At 41.7% G+C, this 13637-nt stretch overlaps 1 protein-coding gene across 1 annotated transcript; it reads left to right on the top strand.

Moving 5' to 3' along the window:
- The first annotated feature begins 6878 nt into the window (after positions 1–6878).
- On the top strand, positions 6879–9708 carry agr2 (anterior gradient 2). The gene is made up of 8 exons (XM_039819393.1): positions 6879–6910; positions 7343–7464; positions 7553–7616; positions 7696–7748; positions 8018–8094; positions 8688–8751; positions 9297–9380; positions 9468–9708. The coding sequence occupies exons 2-8, from the start codon at positions 7356–7358 to the stop codon at positions 9515–9517; spliced, it is 501 nt and encodes a 166-aa protein (XP_039675327.1). The 5' UTR covers positions 6879–6910; positions 7343–7355; the 3' UTR covers positions 9518–9708.
- The last annotated feature ends 3929 nt before the right edge of the window (positions 9709–13637 follow it).

A 13637-nucleotide genomic window follows, 5' to 3' on the forward strand; every position in this document is an offset into this window, starting at 1 on the left:
TTAGATTGAAATATTTCTTGTGTAAGTGAGGGTCTGATGACCCACTACAGGTGTCTTAGTGATGTCAGACCTCAGGGCTCACTGTCAGTCAGCTGGTTGGAGATGACATTAACATTAAGGGACAGGGACTCCTTAATGTTGCAGCTCAGTTTGACACTCCCCCCCTTGAGTTGTCTGATTTGTTAACCTGTCCTTTCCTCCCTGGAATCCTTTGTCCTCATTTCGTCGTCATGTTGTGAATATCTAGGAATGCATTTGTATACAAAAATGATGCTTTCATGTACATAAATAGCTATACAGATGACTCAAAATAAAAATCTCTTTGTTGTAATGATCTGTTGACTGGTTCTGATTGGCTGGTACTGTCCCACACTTTACAATGCTGCAGGTTTAGCCAGAGAATGATTCTACTATGGGGCTGAAACACGCTGTTGATCGTAGGCAAACGTGAAGGAGGGACATTCGGAGGCCTTAGCTGTTTCTTGTATGTTGTGTAACGTACAACTTGTATGCCATTTACAATGGCGGCTCTGTCTGTCGTTCCATTTAGGTCACCACTCAACTAACGATGAAGTGTGATGGAAGGTGTTCGTCCTTCATGTTCCCGTCGGGATGAACAGGGAGAACTCTTCTGATCCTCTGGCTTCCATCAGGTCTACATGTATCTATCCATCACTTTGCTTTAAGAAGAGAGAAAGACATTCATCAGCCTCAGCTGTACCATACAGTCTATGAGCTGTACGCTGAGTTTACTGACCATTAGCTAATGTTAGCATGCTAACAGGCCTGTGACTGCTGGTCCAAATGGAGCCAGCATAGGCAGTGTCCTGGTACTGAACTACTGGACCACGGGCCACATGATACCCGCCTAGCATCAGAATGTTAGCATTGTGAGCATGTTAGCATGTTAGCATCACAGCCACACCGACAGCCTGACAGAGCTGTCGGTGTGGCTGTAGACTCTTATTCTCTTAGTCAACCAATCAGCCCCACAGAGCTGTTGAAAAGTGTGAAAACAAAATAGAAAATATAAGACAGAGAAAGTGGAAATGCCAAACGGTGTGATCTATTTCATGCGTTTGCTCTCGTCGAACAGCGAGGTTGTCAGTGCACCTTAAACCAGCTGGAGCTCAGAGAAGTGTGGTTTATATCAGGGCTTTCGAAGACAAATGTTCGTTCATTTAGAATAGAATAACCACCTAACCTGATCAATATTCTCAATTTGACTCCTCCTTTTTTCTTTCTATTTTGCACAAAGGAATAGATCCTTGCTATGTGACATGAAAGAACCCGAAGAGAAAAGCAATGTGAATACACTGTGTGTTAGTATTTCTCAACTTTATCTGAGGTGAGTTCAGGTGTTCACGAAGCTGCTGCATTGTGCATCACTCTGAACAGGAAGTTGCATCCTATTTGAGCGGGCCAATAGCAGAGTGCGTGTGGAGTGGGTCAGCGTCAGATCCGTGTTATCAGGGCGGGACTGAGTGTTAACAGGAGCGGCCTTTCACCCGGCCCTGTAGTTCAAATATTTACCATGGTGCTGTGACAACACACGGACATGGGGCGGGGAGGGGGGGGTTAAGGACACCTCAGCACTGACTGCTGCCACATCCTGCTAACACAGCATCCAACAGTCATTTATTCTGTTCTTTAGGACATTTGGTTCGTCAAGCGTTTCACTGGAAGAATGTAACACAGAAAGCCTTACAGAGGAATGCAATCATGGGTTCCAAATTTAACATGCGAAAGTTTTGGTTTCTGTAGCGACCAGGCACTTGTTGTGTTGCAGCCGTGGAGCACAGTAAGCAGCACTCTAGTGTGGCTTTATTTTACATTGAGAAAGCCCTGTAAAACCGCAACCCACCTTTGAATCAAAATAAAACTTTCCTCTTATTTGTGAAATAAGCATGTGACCCGTTTCAACACCACCACTCAAAGAATCAGAATCGAGAATCGGTAAGAACCGGAATCAAAAGGAAGAATCGATGCCCAACACTACAAATCAGGATGAAGTTGTATGGCAGGGGATTTATACATTTATTTTATTATTATTATTTAAAAAATAGAGATAATGTTCTAAATTGCTATGAGATCTGTCATTTTTGGCTCTTAAAACACAGGGCTTTTCAAGCTGGGGAGCAGAGTTCATGTCCTGAAGAAGTTAAGGAGAAAACACAAGACTTTCACCCAGGAAACAGTTGTTCATGTCCTGAAGAAGTTAAGGAGAAAACACAAGACTTTCACCCAGGAATAAGGTTTTCATGTCCCGGGAGTACTACTCATGGAGACCGCTGTTTTAACCAAAACCACAATCTTTTTTCCCCTCGGTGCTCTGTGCATAGCTCCAAGTCACCTTTTCTTTACCTGTAAAGATCGCTAAACATAACTGTCATGTAACCGGTTGTCAAACGACCGGTCACATGATTTCCTAAGATATTATACGAATTGTTGTGCATAAGTTTTCGTACAGAAAACCCTGGGCTGCTGCAGTAAGGACTGAGCCTTGGTACATGGGGTGCACGCTGTACCAGGTGAGCTACCAGGGCGCCCCCCTCCTGTTTGTTTGATAAAAACATTGAGATATAAAATCATAAATACAGTTCTTTCTGATCCCATTCCTGACCTGGACTGGCACACAGCCAGGACAACAGAGCCTGTAAGCTCACTCATTGATGGACGGTGTGGGACAGGGCTGTCCTGTCTTACAGCTTTATTGTGTGGCACTTTTTACTCCTTAAAGCACTTTTAAACATAGCACTTATTACTAACTTGTAATAGTATGTGTATATTTATTTTCTTAACCTCAAAGGCTAAGTAACTCAGACAGTATTTATGACCCCCTTAAAATGTTTTAATCTTTGAGTTTAAATAAGATTTTTATGATAGAATTTATTTTGTATTGGGACGCTGGGCTTTTTATTTATTTATTCATTACGTAACTCTATGTATGTATGTGTATGTGTGTGTGTGTGTGTGTATGTATGTGTGTGTGTATGTATATATATATATATATATATATATAGAGAGAGAGAGATATTTTATTTATTTTATGTATTTATTTTATTTCTCTAGGAGAGACACCAGGGTAGTTGTGGAGGTGACCTTTTATTTAAAGTTTTAAATTTCCCACTGTCCGCCCTGTCCAGTGGTTCTTTTAACCTTCTTTAAATATCTGGCCGTCTTTTAAACAGCCCCCTCCCCCCTTTTTTTTTATATGACCGAACCCGTTTTTTTAAGGATTTCTTTAAAGTGTTTTATTCACACCAGTGGTCCCCTTGTGCCCGTGCCCCTCGCAGCCCACCCATCCAGCTGCATTTTAACCCTAACCTAACCATAACCAGTGCCTCCCAATGGTGCCCTCCAGGCAGCACTGCCTGGAGGGCACCGTTGGGGGCAAAAAACAGAGATAAACCCTTTTCCACTTCATGTCAATTGCGCTGCCTCTTTCTGCTGTTTCTATTGTTGTTTATTTTTAAACAAATAAATAAATAAATTTTATTTTTATTTTTATTTTTATTTTTCACTGCTTTGAAATGTCTTATGTATCCCTGTACGGTGTCCTTGAGTGCCGAGAAAAGCGCCTTTAAATGAAATGTACTATCATTATTATTATTATTAGTAAACTATCAAGTCCACAGTTATAAAGTTTAATAACTCGTTAGTAAACTATCAAGAGGTCCATTAGCTGGAGGAGGGTTTTCCCCTACCTGGCAATCCAAAAACCTTCTTACAAATGACTTATACATAAATGATTTATTAAAACTACTTGTTACAACGTATACACTCTTCATAACGGGTAGTTTATCAGAAGCAATACCATGTGTTTGTGATATTTAAACAAAAACACAAATGTATCTCACTAACCAGAAAATGTTGGATTGAAACTTAAAAATGTAAATTACAATTTCCTACACATCAGTAAAAACATGCATAATCTGCATTTGATATTATGTTATTGTGCTTGTGTTTCATGATTTCATTCCCTGCTTCTTGTTCTTTCTTCTTCTTGTAAAAGTTCTGTAGCGGGAACAAAGTGAACACTGTAACTGTGTTCACAAGGAAAGCAACGAGAGAAGGACACAACAAGAAGAAGCTGCGTTTTAGCAGCAGAGGAGGAGGCCTGTGGACGGTTAGAGTTAGTGGACGGATGGCGTGGAGAGTTAGAGTGGACGGTAACCGTTAGTGCACGGTTAGAGTTGATGGTTAGAGTTGGTGGACGGATAGCGTGGACGGTTAGAGTTGATGGTTAGAGTTAGTGGACGGATAGCGTGGACGGTTAGAGTTGATGGTTAGAGTTAGTGGACGGATAGCGTGGACGGTAAGCATTAGTGCACGGTTAGAGTGGATGGTTAGCATTAGTGGAAGGTTGGAGTGGACGGTTAGAGTGGACGGTTGGAGTGGACAGTAACCGTTAGTGGATGGTTGGCATAAACATTAGAGTGGACGGTTGGAGTGGACGGTAACTGTTTGTGGACAGTAACCGTTAGTGGACAGTTGGAGTGGACGATAACTGTTAGTTGACAGTAACCGTTAGTGGACAGTTGGAGTGGACGGTAACTGTTAGTTGACAGTAACCGTTAGTGGACGGTTGGAGTGGATGGTTGGAGTGGACGATAACTGTTAGTTGACAGTAACCGTTAGTGGACGGTTGGAGTGGACGGTAACTGTTAGTGGACAGTAACCGTTAGTGGACGGTTGGAGTGGACGGTTGGAGTGGACGATAACTGTTAGTTGACAGTAACCGTTAGTGGACGGTTGGAGTGGACGGTAACTGTTAGTGGACAGTAACCGTTAGTGGACGGTTGGAGTGGACGGTTGGAGTGGACGATAACTGTTAGTTGACAGTAACCGTTAGTGGACGGTTGGAGTGGACGATAACTGTTAGTTGACAGTAACCGTTAGTGGACGGTTGGAGTGGACGGTAACTGTTAGTGGACAGTAACCGTTAGTGGACGGTTGGAGTGGACGGTTGGAGTGGACGATAACTGTTAGTTGACAGTAACCGTTAGTGGACGGTTGGAGTGGACGATAACTGTTAGTTGACAGTAACCGTTAGTGGACAGTTGGAGTGGACGGTAACTGTTAGTTGACAGTAACCGTTAGTGGACAGTTGGAGTGGACGGTAACTGTTAGTTGACAGTAACCGTTAGTGGACAGTTGGAGTGGACGGTAACTGTTAGTGGACAGTAACCGTTAGTGGACAGTTGGAGTGGACGGTAACTGTTAGTTGACAGTAACCGTTAGTGGACGGTTGGAGTGGACGGTAACTGTTAGTTGACAGTAACCGTTAGTGGACGGTTGGAGTGGACGGTAACTGTTAGTTGACAGTAACCGTTAGTGGACGGTTGGAGTGGACGGTTGGAGTGGACGATAACTGTTAGTTGACAGTAACCGTTAGTGGACGGTTGGAGTGGACGGTAACTGTTAGTGGACAGTAACCGTTAGTGGACGGTTGGAGTGGACGGTTGGAGTGGACGATAACTGTTAGTTGACAGTAACCGTTAGTGGACGGTTGGAGTGGACGGTAACTGTTAGTGGACAGTAACCGTTAGTGGACGGTTGGAGTGGACGGTAACTGTTAGTGGACAGTAACCGTTAGTGGACGGTTGGAGTGGACGTTAAGTGTTAGTTGACAGTAACCGTTAGTGGACAGTTGGAGTGGAGGGTAACTGTTAGTGGACAGTAACCGTTAGTGGACGGTTGGAGTGGACGGTTGGAGTGGACGATAACTGTTAGTTGACAGTAACCGTTAGTGGACGGTTGGAGTGGACGGTAACTGTTAGTGGACAGTAACCGTTAGTGGACGGTTGGAGTGGACGGTTGGAGTGGACGATAACTGTTAGTTGACAGTAACCGTTAGTGGACAGTTGGAGTGGACGGTAAGTGTTAGTGGACAGTAACCGTTAGTGGACAGGTGGAGTGGACGGTAAGTGTTAGTGGACAGTAACCGTTAGTGGACGGTTGGAGGCAGAGCTGCTGCAGGATGCAGAGCTGGGCCTGAACAAAGCTGCCATTCAGAGCAGAGCGCATACTGTTGAGATGCTTCAAGATAAACTCATGCACAATACACCTCAATGTCCTCTAGACGCTATCATCTTTATTATTAACATGTCTTATTAGAATGTAAGACCCAGTCTAATTAAAAGAATAGGATTCCACAAACTGTAATCAATAATCATAAAGGCTAATGTGCCTGGATGTGTCCTGTTTGACAGTTCACCGCAGCTGTGGTTCTAAACCAAACATGCTCATTGTTCATCTTCATCAATCTGTGTTGACTTTGTAGGAGAGACACATTCAGTTACACTTTGTGTCATAAAGGTAAAAAGATAAATCATCATCCTCCGCCGTCTGATGGCGTTCCTCAGTTAGAGCTGAGCTGTCCTTGGATCCGAGCCAGCGTCTCAGCACGTCACACATCAGCCTGCTGCGGACGCAACCAAACTGCTTGTCAATGACCCGTAACAGTGGCCACACTGTTAGAAAGGGTGAATAGAGTAGAATATAATAGAAAAGAATGAATGGATGAATGAATGAATGGACATGCCAAAGAACAGGTGTCTATGTCTCTAGCTGTGCATGAGCCGTTCTTGCATCTATGCACACCTGAACGCCAAGCTCCTTCGAAGAAGTGTGATGAGAGCAGCTTATTGGCAAACGCACATGGATAAAAATACAAAAAATTAAATCTCAATTTAAAGTTGGTTTTATTAGATTATTATATTGTTCCCCTAGCAGCCACGCTACATTATTTGGCAATACACACGGAAATCTCAAATTACCTAAGGGGGGGAGTTGGGTGGGGTGGGGGAGAGGGCGGGCCCGCAGGGGAACGGCTGTTTAAATACAGGCAGGTGAGAGTGCAGGTGCAGCAGATCCTGGATCACTCTCAGCTGAGCAGTCGGAACAGGTAAGACACTCTGAATATTTGAACTGCGGGGGAATCCCCATAAATGTTGAGTAACTGCAGCCAAGTCATTTTTATTTCTGTATTTAGCCTACAATTCTGTGATTCTGATCCCAACCATACATTATTCTGGAATAACTTTCGACAACTAGGAAAGAACTTGTTAATGTTAGGCAGAAATGCACACCACATTCCAGCACCTCGAACGACTGGATTCTTTCTTTCTTTCTCTTCACTTGTTTCTGCTCTGGTGAGAATGCCAACCAAATTTGTTCTGTAGGAGGAAGTGCTGAAGGAGACAAGTCAACCCTGTTCCTTCTGAGAGGGAAGGGAAAGTTTACCTTTCTCGCATTCCTGCCAAATGTGACGTCATTTTGATACTGTTCCTTCATTGGTCACACAGTTTGAACATTTAGTCTGTTCCTCATGTTCCAGTGAGTCTACAAAGATGATCAAAGCGGCATTGTCGGCGCTCCTGGTCCTAGTGGCCGTGTCCTCCACCTTCGGGAAATACATCCCCAAATCTGGCAAGAGGATCCCTCAGACTCTGTCCCGAGGTCTGTGAGCATCAGCTGCACCTAGCTCACACTAAAGTCCAGCGGGTCAGTACTGTCTCTTCTCTCTAACGGCTCTGTGTCTGTGCAGGTTGGGGGGATCAGCTGATCTGGGCTCAGACGTACGAGGAGGCTCTGTACTGGTCCAGGTCACGGTGAGTCCTGTTGAAACACTGACGCCGGCAGTGATTAAAGATGATGAATAAATGTAATTGAAGCGGATTTGTGTTTTAGAAACAAGCCTCTGATGGTCCTGTTTCACCTGGATGACTGCCCACACAGCCAAGGTAAGGCCCACTCCTGACTTATTTACTTACTCTTATTGCCCTCATTACAATCCTCATGCAGAGAAAAAGTGTTTCTTCGAATGGGGCGACGTCTAGCTCCTAAAGCGTGCGCCTCATGTAGGCTAAGTCCTCCCCTCTCTCTCTCTCTCTCTCTCCCCTTTCCTGTCCATCTTCACTATCTTATGAAAATAAAAGTTAGAGGAGCAGCAGTCATTTGTTTGCACGTTTGCATTTTCAATTGTAGAAATGAAAATCTGTTTCTCCTGCAGCTCTGAAGAAGGTTTTCTCTGAGGACAACAAGCTCCAGAAGATGCTGGATGAGGACTTCATCGTACTCAATCTGGTGGTGAGTGACAGGACTTTTTAGTCTGGCTCCACAAGGCGTCTTAAAGGTGCATACCACCCAATCTGTGTTCAAGTTTGAGCTGCTTTCAAAAGTATAAAACCTTTAAAAACCTTGTGTTATAATACCAATGTATAAATACATTTATATATTAATCAGTTAATTCATTAATTATAATGAATGTATTAATATTGGTTTATTTTCCTGTTTGCTCTATAATGTTAAATATTCACCACGCATCCATTCAAGTTAAAGTTCAGCTTAGTTATTGTTTACCCAGAGTTTGATAGTCAACTTATGTGAAAAACCCTCCAGCTGTCATTCTATCTTACTAACTGGGATTGGTGCACAGACAAGTGTGACATCACCTTTTCCAAACGTAGCCCCGCCCACCTAAAGCTAGTGAAGACAGCTGGGACAAAAATACAGCACAAAAGGCAAGAAATCTCTGATGCCAATAATACTAGTGTTGTTCCTGTGTCCCTGTAGGCTCCATGGGGATCAGACAGTATCAGGTTTTAGGGCCAGCGCTCTGAGCTGGCATGGTTCACACTGTGATATGTCTGACCATGTGTTATTCCTTTTCTCGCCTCCAGTATGAAACCACAGACAAACATCTCTCTCCTGATGGACAGTATGTTCCCAGAATCATTTTTGTCGGTAAGAGCTACCCCCTAACACAACTATTTCTGTTCCCTGTTCACATGCTAAATGTGCAGTAAGCGATGCCACGTGAAGATTGTTGATATTTGAACTTAACCCCCCTCCCCCCCCCCCCTTCAGAATCAGTTATTGTTTTATTTATTATTTTTTAATTTGTATTTTTCACTTCTCTTTTGCTGTTTTTCTGCCAACTCGTCTTGTTGATAACTTCAAAATTGTGCTTTGTGGCTCTTGTGCACCTTTATGTTGGTTTTTCCATTTACACAGCCAGGGCTGTGAAGTAACACCAGATTTCTTTTCCACGCACAGATAAAATAGAGAGGAGAAATTTGCTGAATTTCACAAAAAGTGTATTGGATTAACATCGCTTACTATACCTTTACTCTGCTAACACTTCCTGTTTCCTGCTACAACTGCTACATCATTGGGTTGAGGCTGAACATTTCAGTTTTCACATAGAAAGCTATTTTTGGTAGTAAGATGCTTTTTGCAAGTTATATTATCCAGCTGGTGCTCAGCCAGTCCTTCTGATGTCTTTACAGACCCCACGATGACGGTGAGGGCCGACATCAACGGTCGCTACAGCAACCGCATGTATGCCTACGAACCCAGCGACGTGGATCTGTGTAAGTGCCACAGCTAACTCATGAGGTCTTTTTGTGTCTATGGAACACACTGATTCAATGGAAATGTTTTCGCCTTCCCCCCTTCAGTGAAACGCAACATGGAGGCGGCTAAGAAGCTCCTGAAGTCTGAGCTGTGAGCACGAGGACGAGCTCGCCATGTGGCCCTGCTGACCTGACAGGAAGCTGCTGTTTACACATGACAATACGCACTGGAAAGTTCCTTCATTGGTCATATTTCTCCTCAAATCCACTTCCTGATTCCTCACTTTGTTATTATTGCTGTGCATCCACAATGTCTTTTAATAAATATGGAACTGTTCATACAAGATCGATAGTCTGCCTTTTCATTCACCAACAGAACTCAAACCAAAACATGAATAATATACAAAAGAATGACAGGACTTCAATGTAAAAGCACTCATGCTACTGCTGCTAGAGCTGCTACAAACTGAGAGTCACCATATAAGAGGAGCCTCAGTATATAGAGCTATTTTACAGTGATATCTATATTCCCTCAGTAAGGCCTGCAGGGCACATTGGTCTCCTATAAGGTTGCCAGTCACTTAGCTGGTTAGCCTGCCTAGCCTATTAGCTAAGGTTTGGGGAAGTTACTGATAATTAACATAAGTTTAAAACAGTTGTAGTGTCAATATCTGAACATTGTGCTGTTGCTACAGACTCTGGTATGATGTGACAGGAAGCAGTCCGGGCTGCATTCTATCAAAATAGTCTAATTGATAGCAGTCCACTATTAAACAGCAGAGTCTATATTAACCATAATTACAACCTATATAAATATCTGTCTCTTTGCATTCCCCAGCACAGTCTAACTGTGTCTGAGTGCACAGGTGTACAGTGGGTACATGCAAGTACATACAAGGACATACTATGTGATCCATTGTTAATGGGAAAATATTGCTGCTTTAATATATTAATAATATTAACAGAGGATTAAACAAAACACTCTCAATTGCCTTTTTCTTTAAACCAAGAGCGCCATCTAGTGGGCTCAGAAAATGAATGAAATGGTGGCCATCACTACTGTACATGACATCCAATGTCAAGACTAACCACTTATAATAATTTTATGTAATGGGAACACATAAGCCACCTGTAATATTAATGCTTCAATTATATCAAATACATTTCTGAACTAATGAAGATTGATGCTGCCACCTGGGTTTGAGACCGAGGAAAAGACAGAATAAGTTGAGTGTCATCTGCAAAGCATTACAGCAGTGTTGGCCAATTGAACCTTTATGAAGCTTCATCATCTTTTTTCCTGAGCCTACTAAATGGCGCTCTCTGTTCAAAGAAGGGTTAAAAGGACACAGAATTGCTATTTTCTTTAAAATGATTCATAAATCTTCATGAGGCTTCATTTGGCCATTACTACATGACATCCAATGTCAAGACTAACCACTTATAACAATTAAATGTAATGTGAACACATTAGCACCACCTGTAATATTAAAGCTTCAATCATATCAAATACATTTCTGAACTAATGAAGATTCCTGCTGCCACCTGGGTGTCAGACTGAGGAAAAGTCATAATAAGTTGAGTGTCGTCTGCAAAGCTGTGGTAAAGCCACGTGAGTAAATAACATGACCAAGCACCATGAGCCATTAAGTTACCACAGTTAGTTTGTTCAGATTGCTTCCAAACTGTTAATTTTACTACAATCAAACAAAGTTGATGCTTTGCTTGAAAAAGTAAAGGTCACTAAGGAAGTAGTGTTGTAACAAATACTGTGAGAAAGAAATTTGCTGATAATCAGACACTGCTGGGATTTGAACCCAGGATTTCCTGTTTACAAGACAAGTGATTTAATCAATAAGCCACTGCACCTCAAAACCCAGTTGCAAGAACAAAGAAATTGGTTCATATCTCAAGATGTTTGATCTGCACCCAGTAATGACAAATGGAGATGTTCATCAACTTGTCAGTTTATTATACAGATTGCACAAGGGGAAAGAGAAAACTTTATTTCTATATTCCTTTAAATTACATCACTTTATTAGAACCTTATCACATTACTTTTTCTATAAAGACATCCACCTGTTCTCTCGGCATTTGTCCATGACTACATAACAGCCAATGTCAAGACCAACCACTTATGATAGTTTAATGTAATATAAACACATAAAAACAAAACACTCTCAATTGACTTTTTCTTTAAACCAAGAGCGCCATCTAGTGGGCTCATTAAATGAATGAAATTGTTCAAAAAGCTTTATTAAGCTTCATTTGGCCATCACTATATGAGAGCTAATGTCAAGACTGACCACTTAAAACAATTTAATGTAATGGGAACACAGCACCACCTGTTACATTAAAGCTTCAATCATATCAAATACATTTCTGAACTAATGAAGATTCATGCTGCCACCTGGTTGTCAGACCGAAGAAAAGACAGAATAAGTTGAGTGTCGTCTGCAAAGCTGTGGTAAAGCCATGTGAGTAAATAACATGACCAAGCACCATGAGGTACTTCAGTAGTGAGGCTACAAGGTTCAGGCAAAAAATCTGTCCAAGTTACCAAATTAGTTTCTTCAGATTTCATCCAAACTGTTAATTTTACTACAATCAAACAAAGTTGACGCTTTGGTTAAAAATGTTGAGAAAGTAGTGGTCATTAAGCATGTATTTTTGAGACAATTGTGAGAAAGAAATTTGCTGATAATTAGGCACTGCTGGGATTTGAACCCAGGATTTCCTGTTTACAAGACACGCTTTAACCACTAAGCCACAGCACCTCACAAGTTGAGAGCAAGGACAAAGAAACTCGCTCATATCTTAAGATGTTTGATATGAAAAAAAAAAAAAGATACCCAGTAATGGTAAATGGTAGAGTTTATCAACTTGTCTGTTTATTGTACAGATTGTACAAGGTGAAAGAGAAAATTGCATTTCTATATTCCTGTAATTACATCACTTTATCAGAACCTTATCACATTATCTTCTCTATAAAGACACCCACCTGTTCTCTCGATATTTGACCATGACTACATGACAGCCAATGTCAAGACCAACCACTTATAACCAGTGTTGGTCATCTTACTTTAAAAAAGTAATTAGTTACAGTTACAAATTACTTCTCCCAAAAAGTAATTGAGTTAGTAACTCAGTTACCACATTGTAAAAGTAATTAGTTACTCAGCAAAGTAACTGACGTTATTTTTTATGTTCTATAACGCTATTACGTTCTATAACATCTTTAACGTCAAAGATGTTGCTGACCCGAAAAATCAAGCGTTGCTTGTTTTAACAGAGTGGCTCCGTCTCCTTCGCTGGAGCTCACGCTAGCTGCATTTGGGCTTGGGGTTGGGTTAGCAGCAGCAACAAGTGTCGTGTTAGCATGTGTTGATGTGAGGTGCTTCATAAGATTCGAGTTGCTTGAGGCAGACGTGGATAAAGTCTTTTTTCCTGGACATAGCGTGCATGTTACATAAACATTTTTGCCTTTAATTTCAATGAGCAAGAAGTAGTGCCGGTACTTCCAGTCCGAGAACGATACCTTTGAATTTCCCTGGCTCGTCGCCATTGTCGCTGTCTTGTGTTTAGTGGTAGTCAGAGCGTGCAGTGAGACAGCGTGGGCAGGGCATCTGCCCACCCAGCCAATCATCATTGCATTTGTAACGGTGTCATCATCCCCACCCCTTCTCTCTCCAGGCAGCTGGTGTGCAGCCAAAGTAATGCGCCACTTTACATTCTCAGTAACGATAACGGCGTTGCATTGATGAGAAAAGTAATTAATTAGATTACTCAGTTACTGAAAAAATAACGCCGTTAGTAACGCCGTTATACTTAAACGCCATTAATCCCAACACTGCTTATAACAGTTTCATTTAATGTAAACATTTAGCTACATAGTTTCATGTTTGATCATTCTATTCAATAAAGGGTTGAAAACACACTAAATTGCATTTCTCTTTAAACCAAGAGCACCATCTAGTGGGCTCAGAAAATGAACAAAATGGTTCAAAAAGCTTTATTAAGCTTCATTTGGCCATCACTACATGACAGCCAATGTCAAGACTGACCACCAGAGATGGGAAGTAACAAAGTACAAATACTTCGTTACTGTACTTAAGTAGATTTTTCGGATATTTCTATTTTACTTTACTATTTTTTTTTGTGGCGACTTTTTACTTTTACTCCTTACATTTTAACACGAATATCGGTACTTTCTACTCCTTACATTTTAAAAATTGGCTCGTTACTTTAGTTTTGTACAAGAGGTCGTAATGTCGG

Source organism: Perca fluviatilis, chromosome 13 (assembly GCF_010015445.1).
Source record: "Perca fluviatilis chromosome 13, GENO_Pfluv_1.0, whole genome shotgun sequence".
Lineage (NCBI taxonomy): Eukaryota > Metazoa > Chordata > Actinopteri > Perciformes > Percidae > Perca > Perca fluviatilis.

Excerpts from the sequence above, each read along its gene's own strand:
- agr2 (XM_039819393.1), top strand. The coding sequence starts at position 7,356 with ATGATCAAAGCGGCATTGTCGGCGCTCCTGGTCCTAGTGGCCGTGTCC. Across the intron at positions 8,095-8,687 it reads TCATCGTACTCAATCTGGTG|TATGAAACCACAGACAAACA; the intron begins GTGAGTGACAGG and ends TCTCGCCTCCAG. Across the intron at positions 9,381-9,467 it reads ACCCAGCGACGTGGATCTGT|TGAAACGCAACATGGAGGCG; the intron begins GTAAGTGCCACA and ends TCCCCCCTTCAG.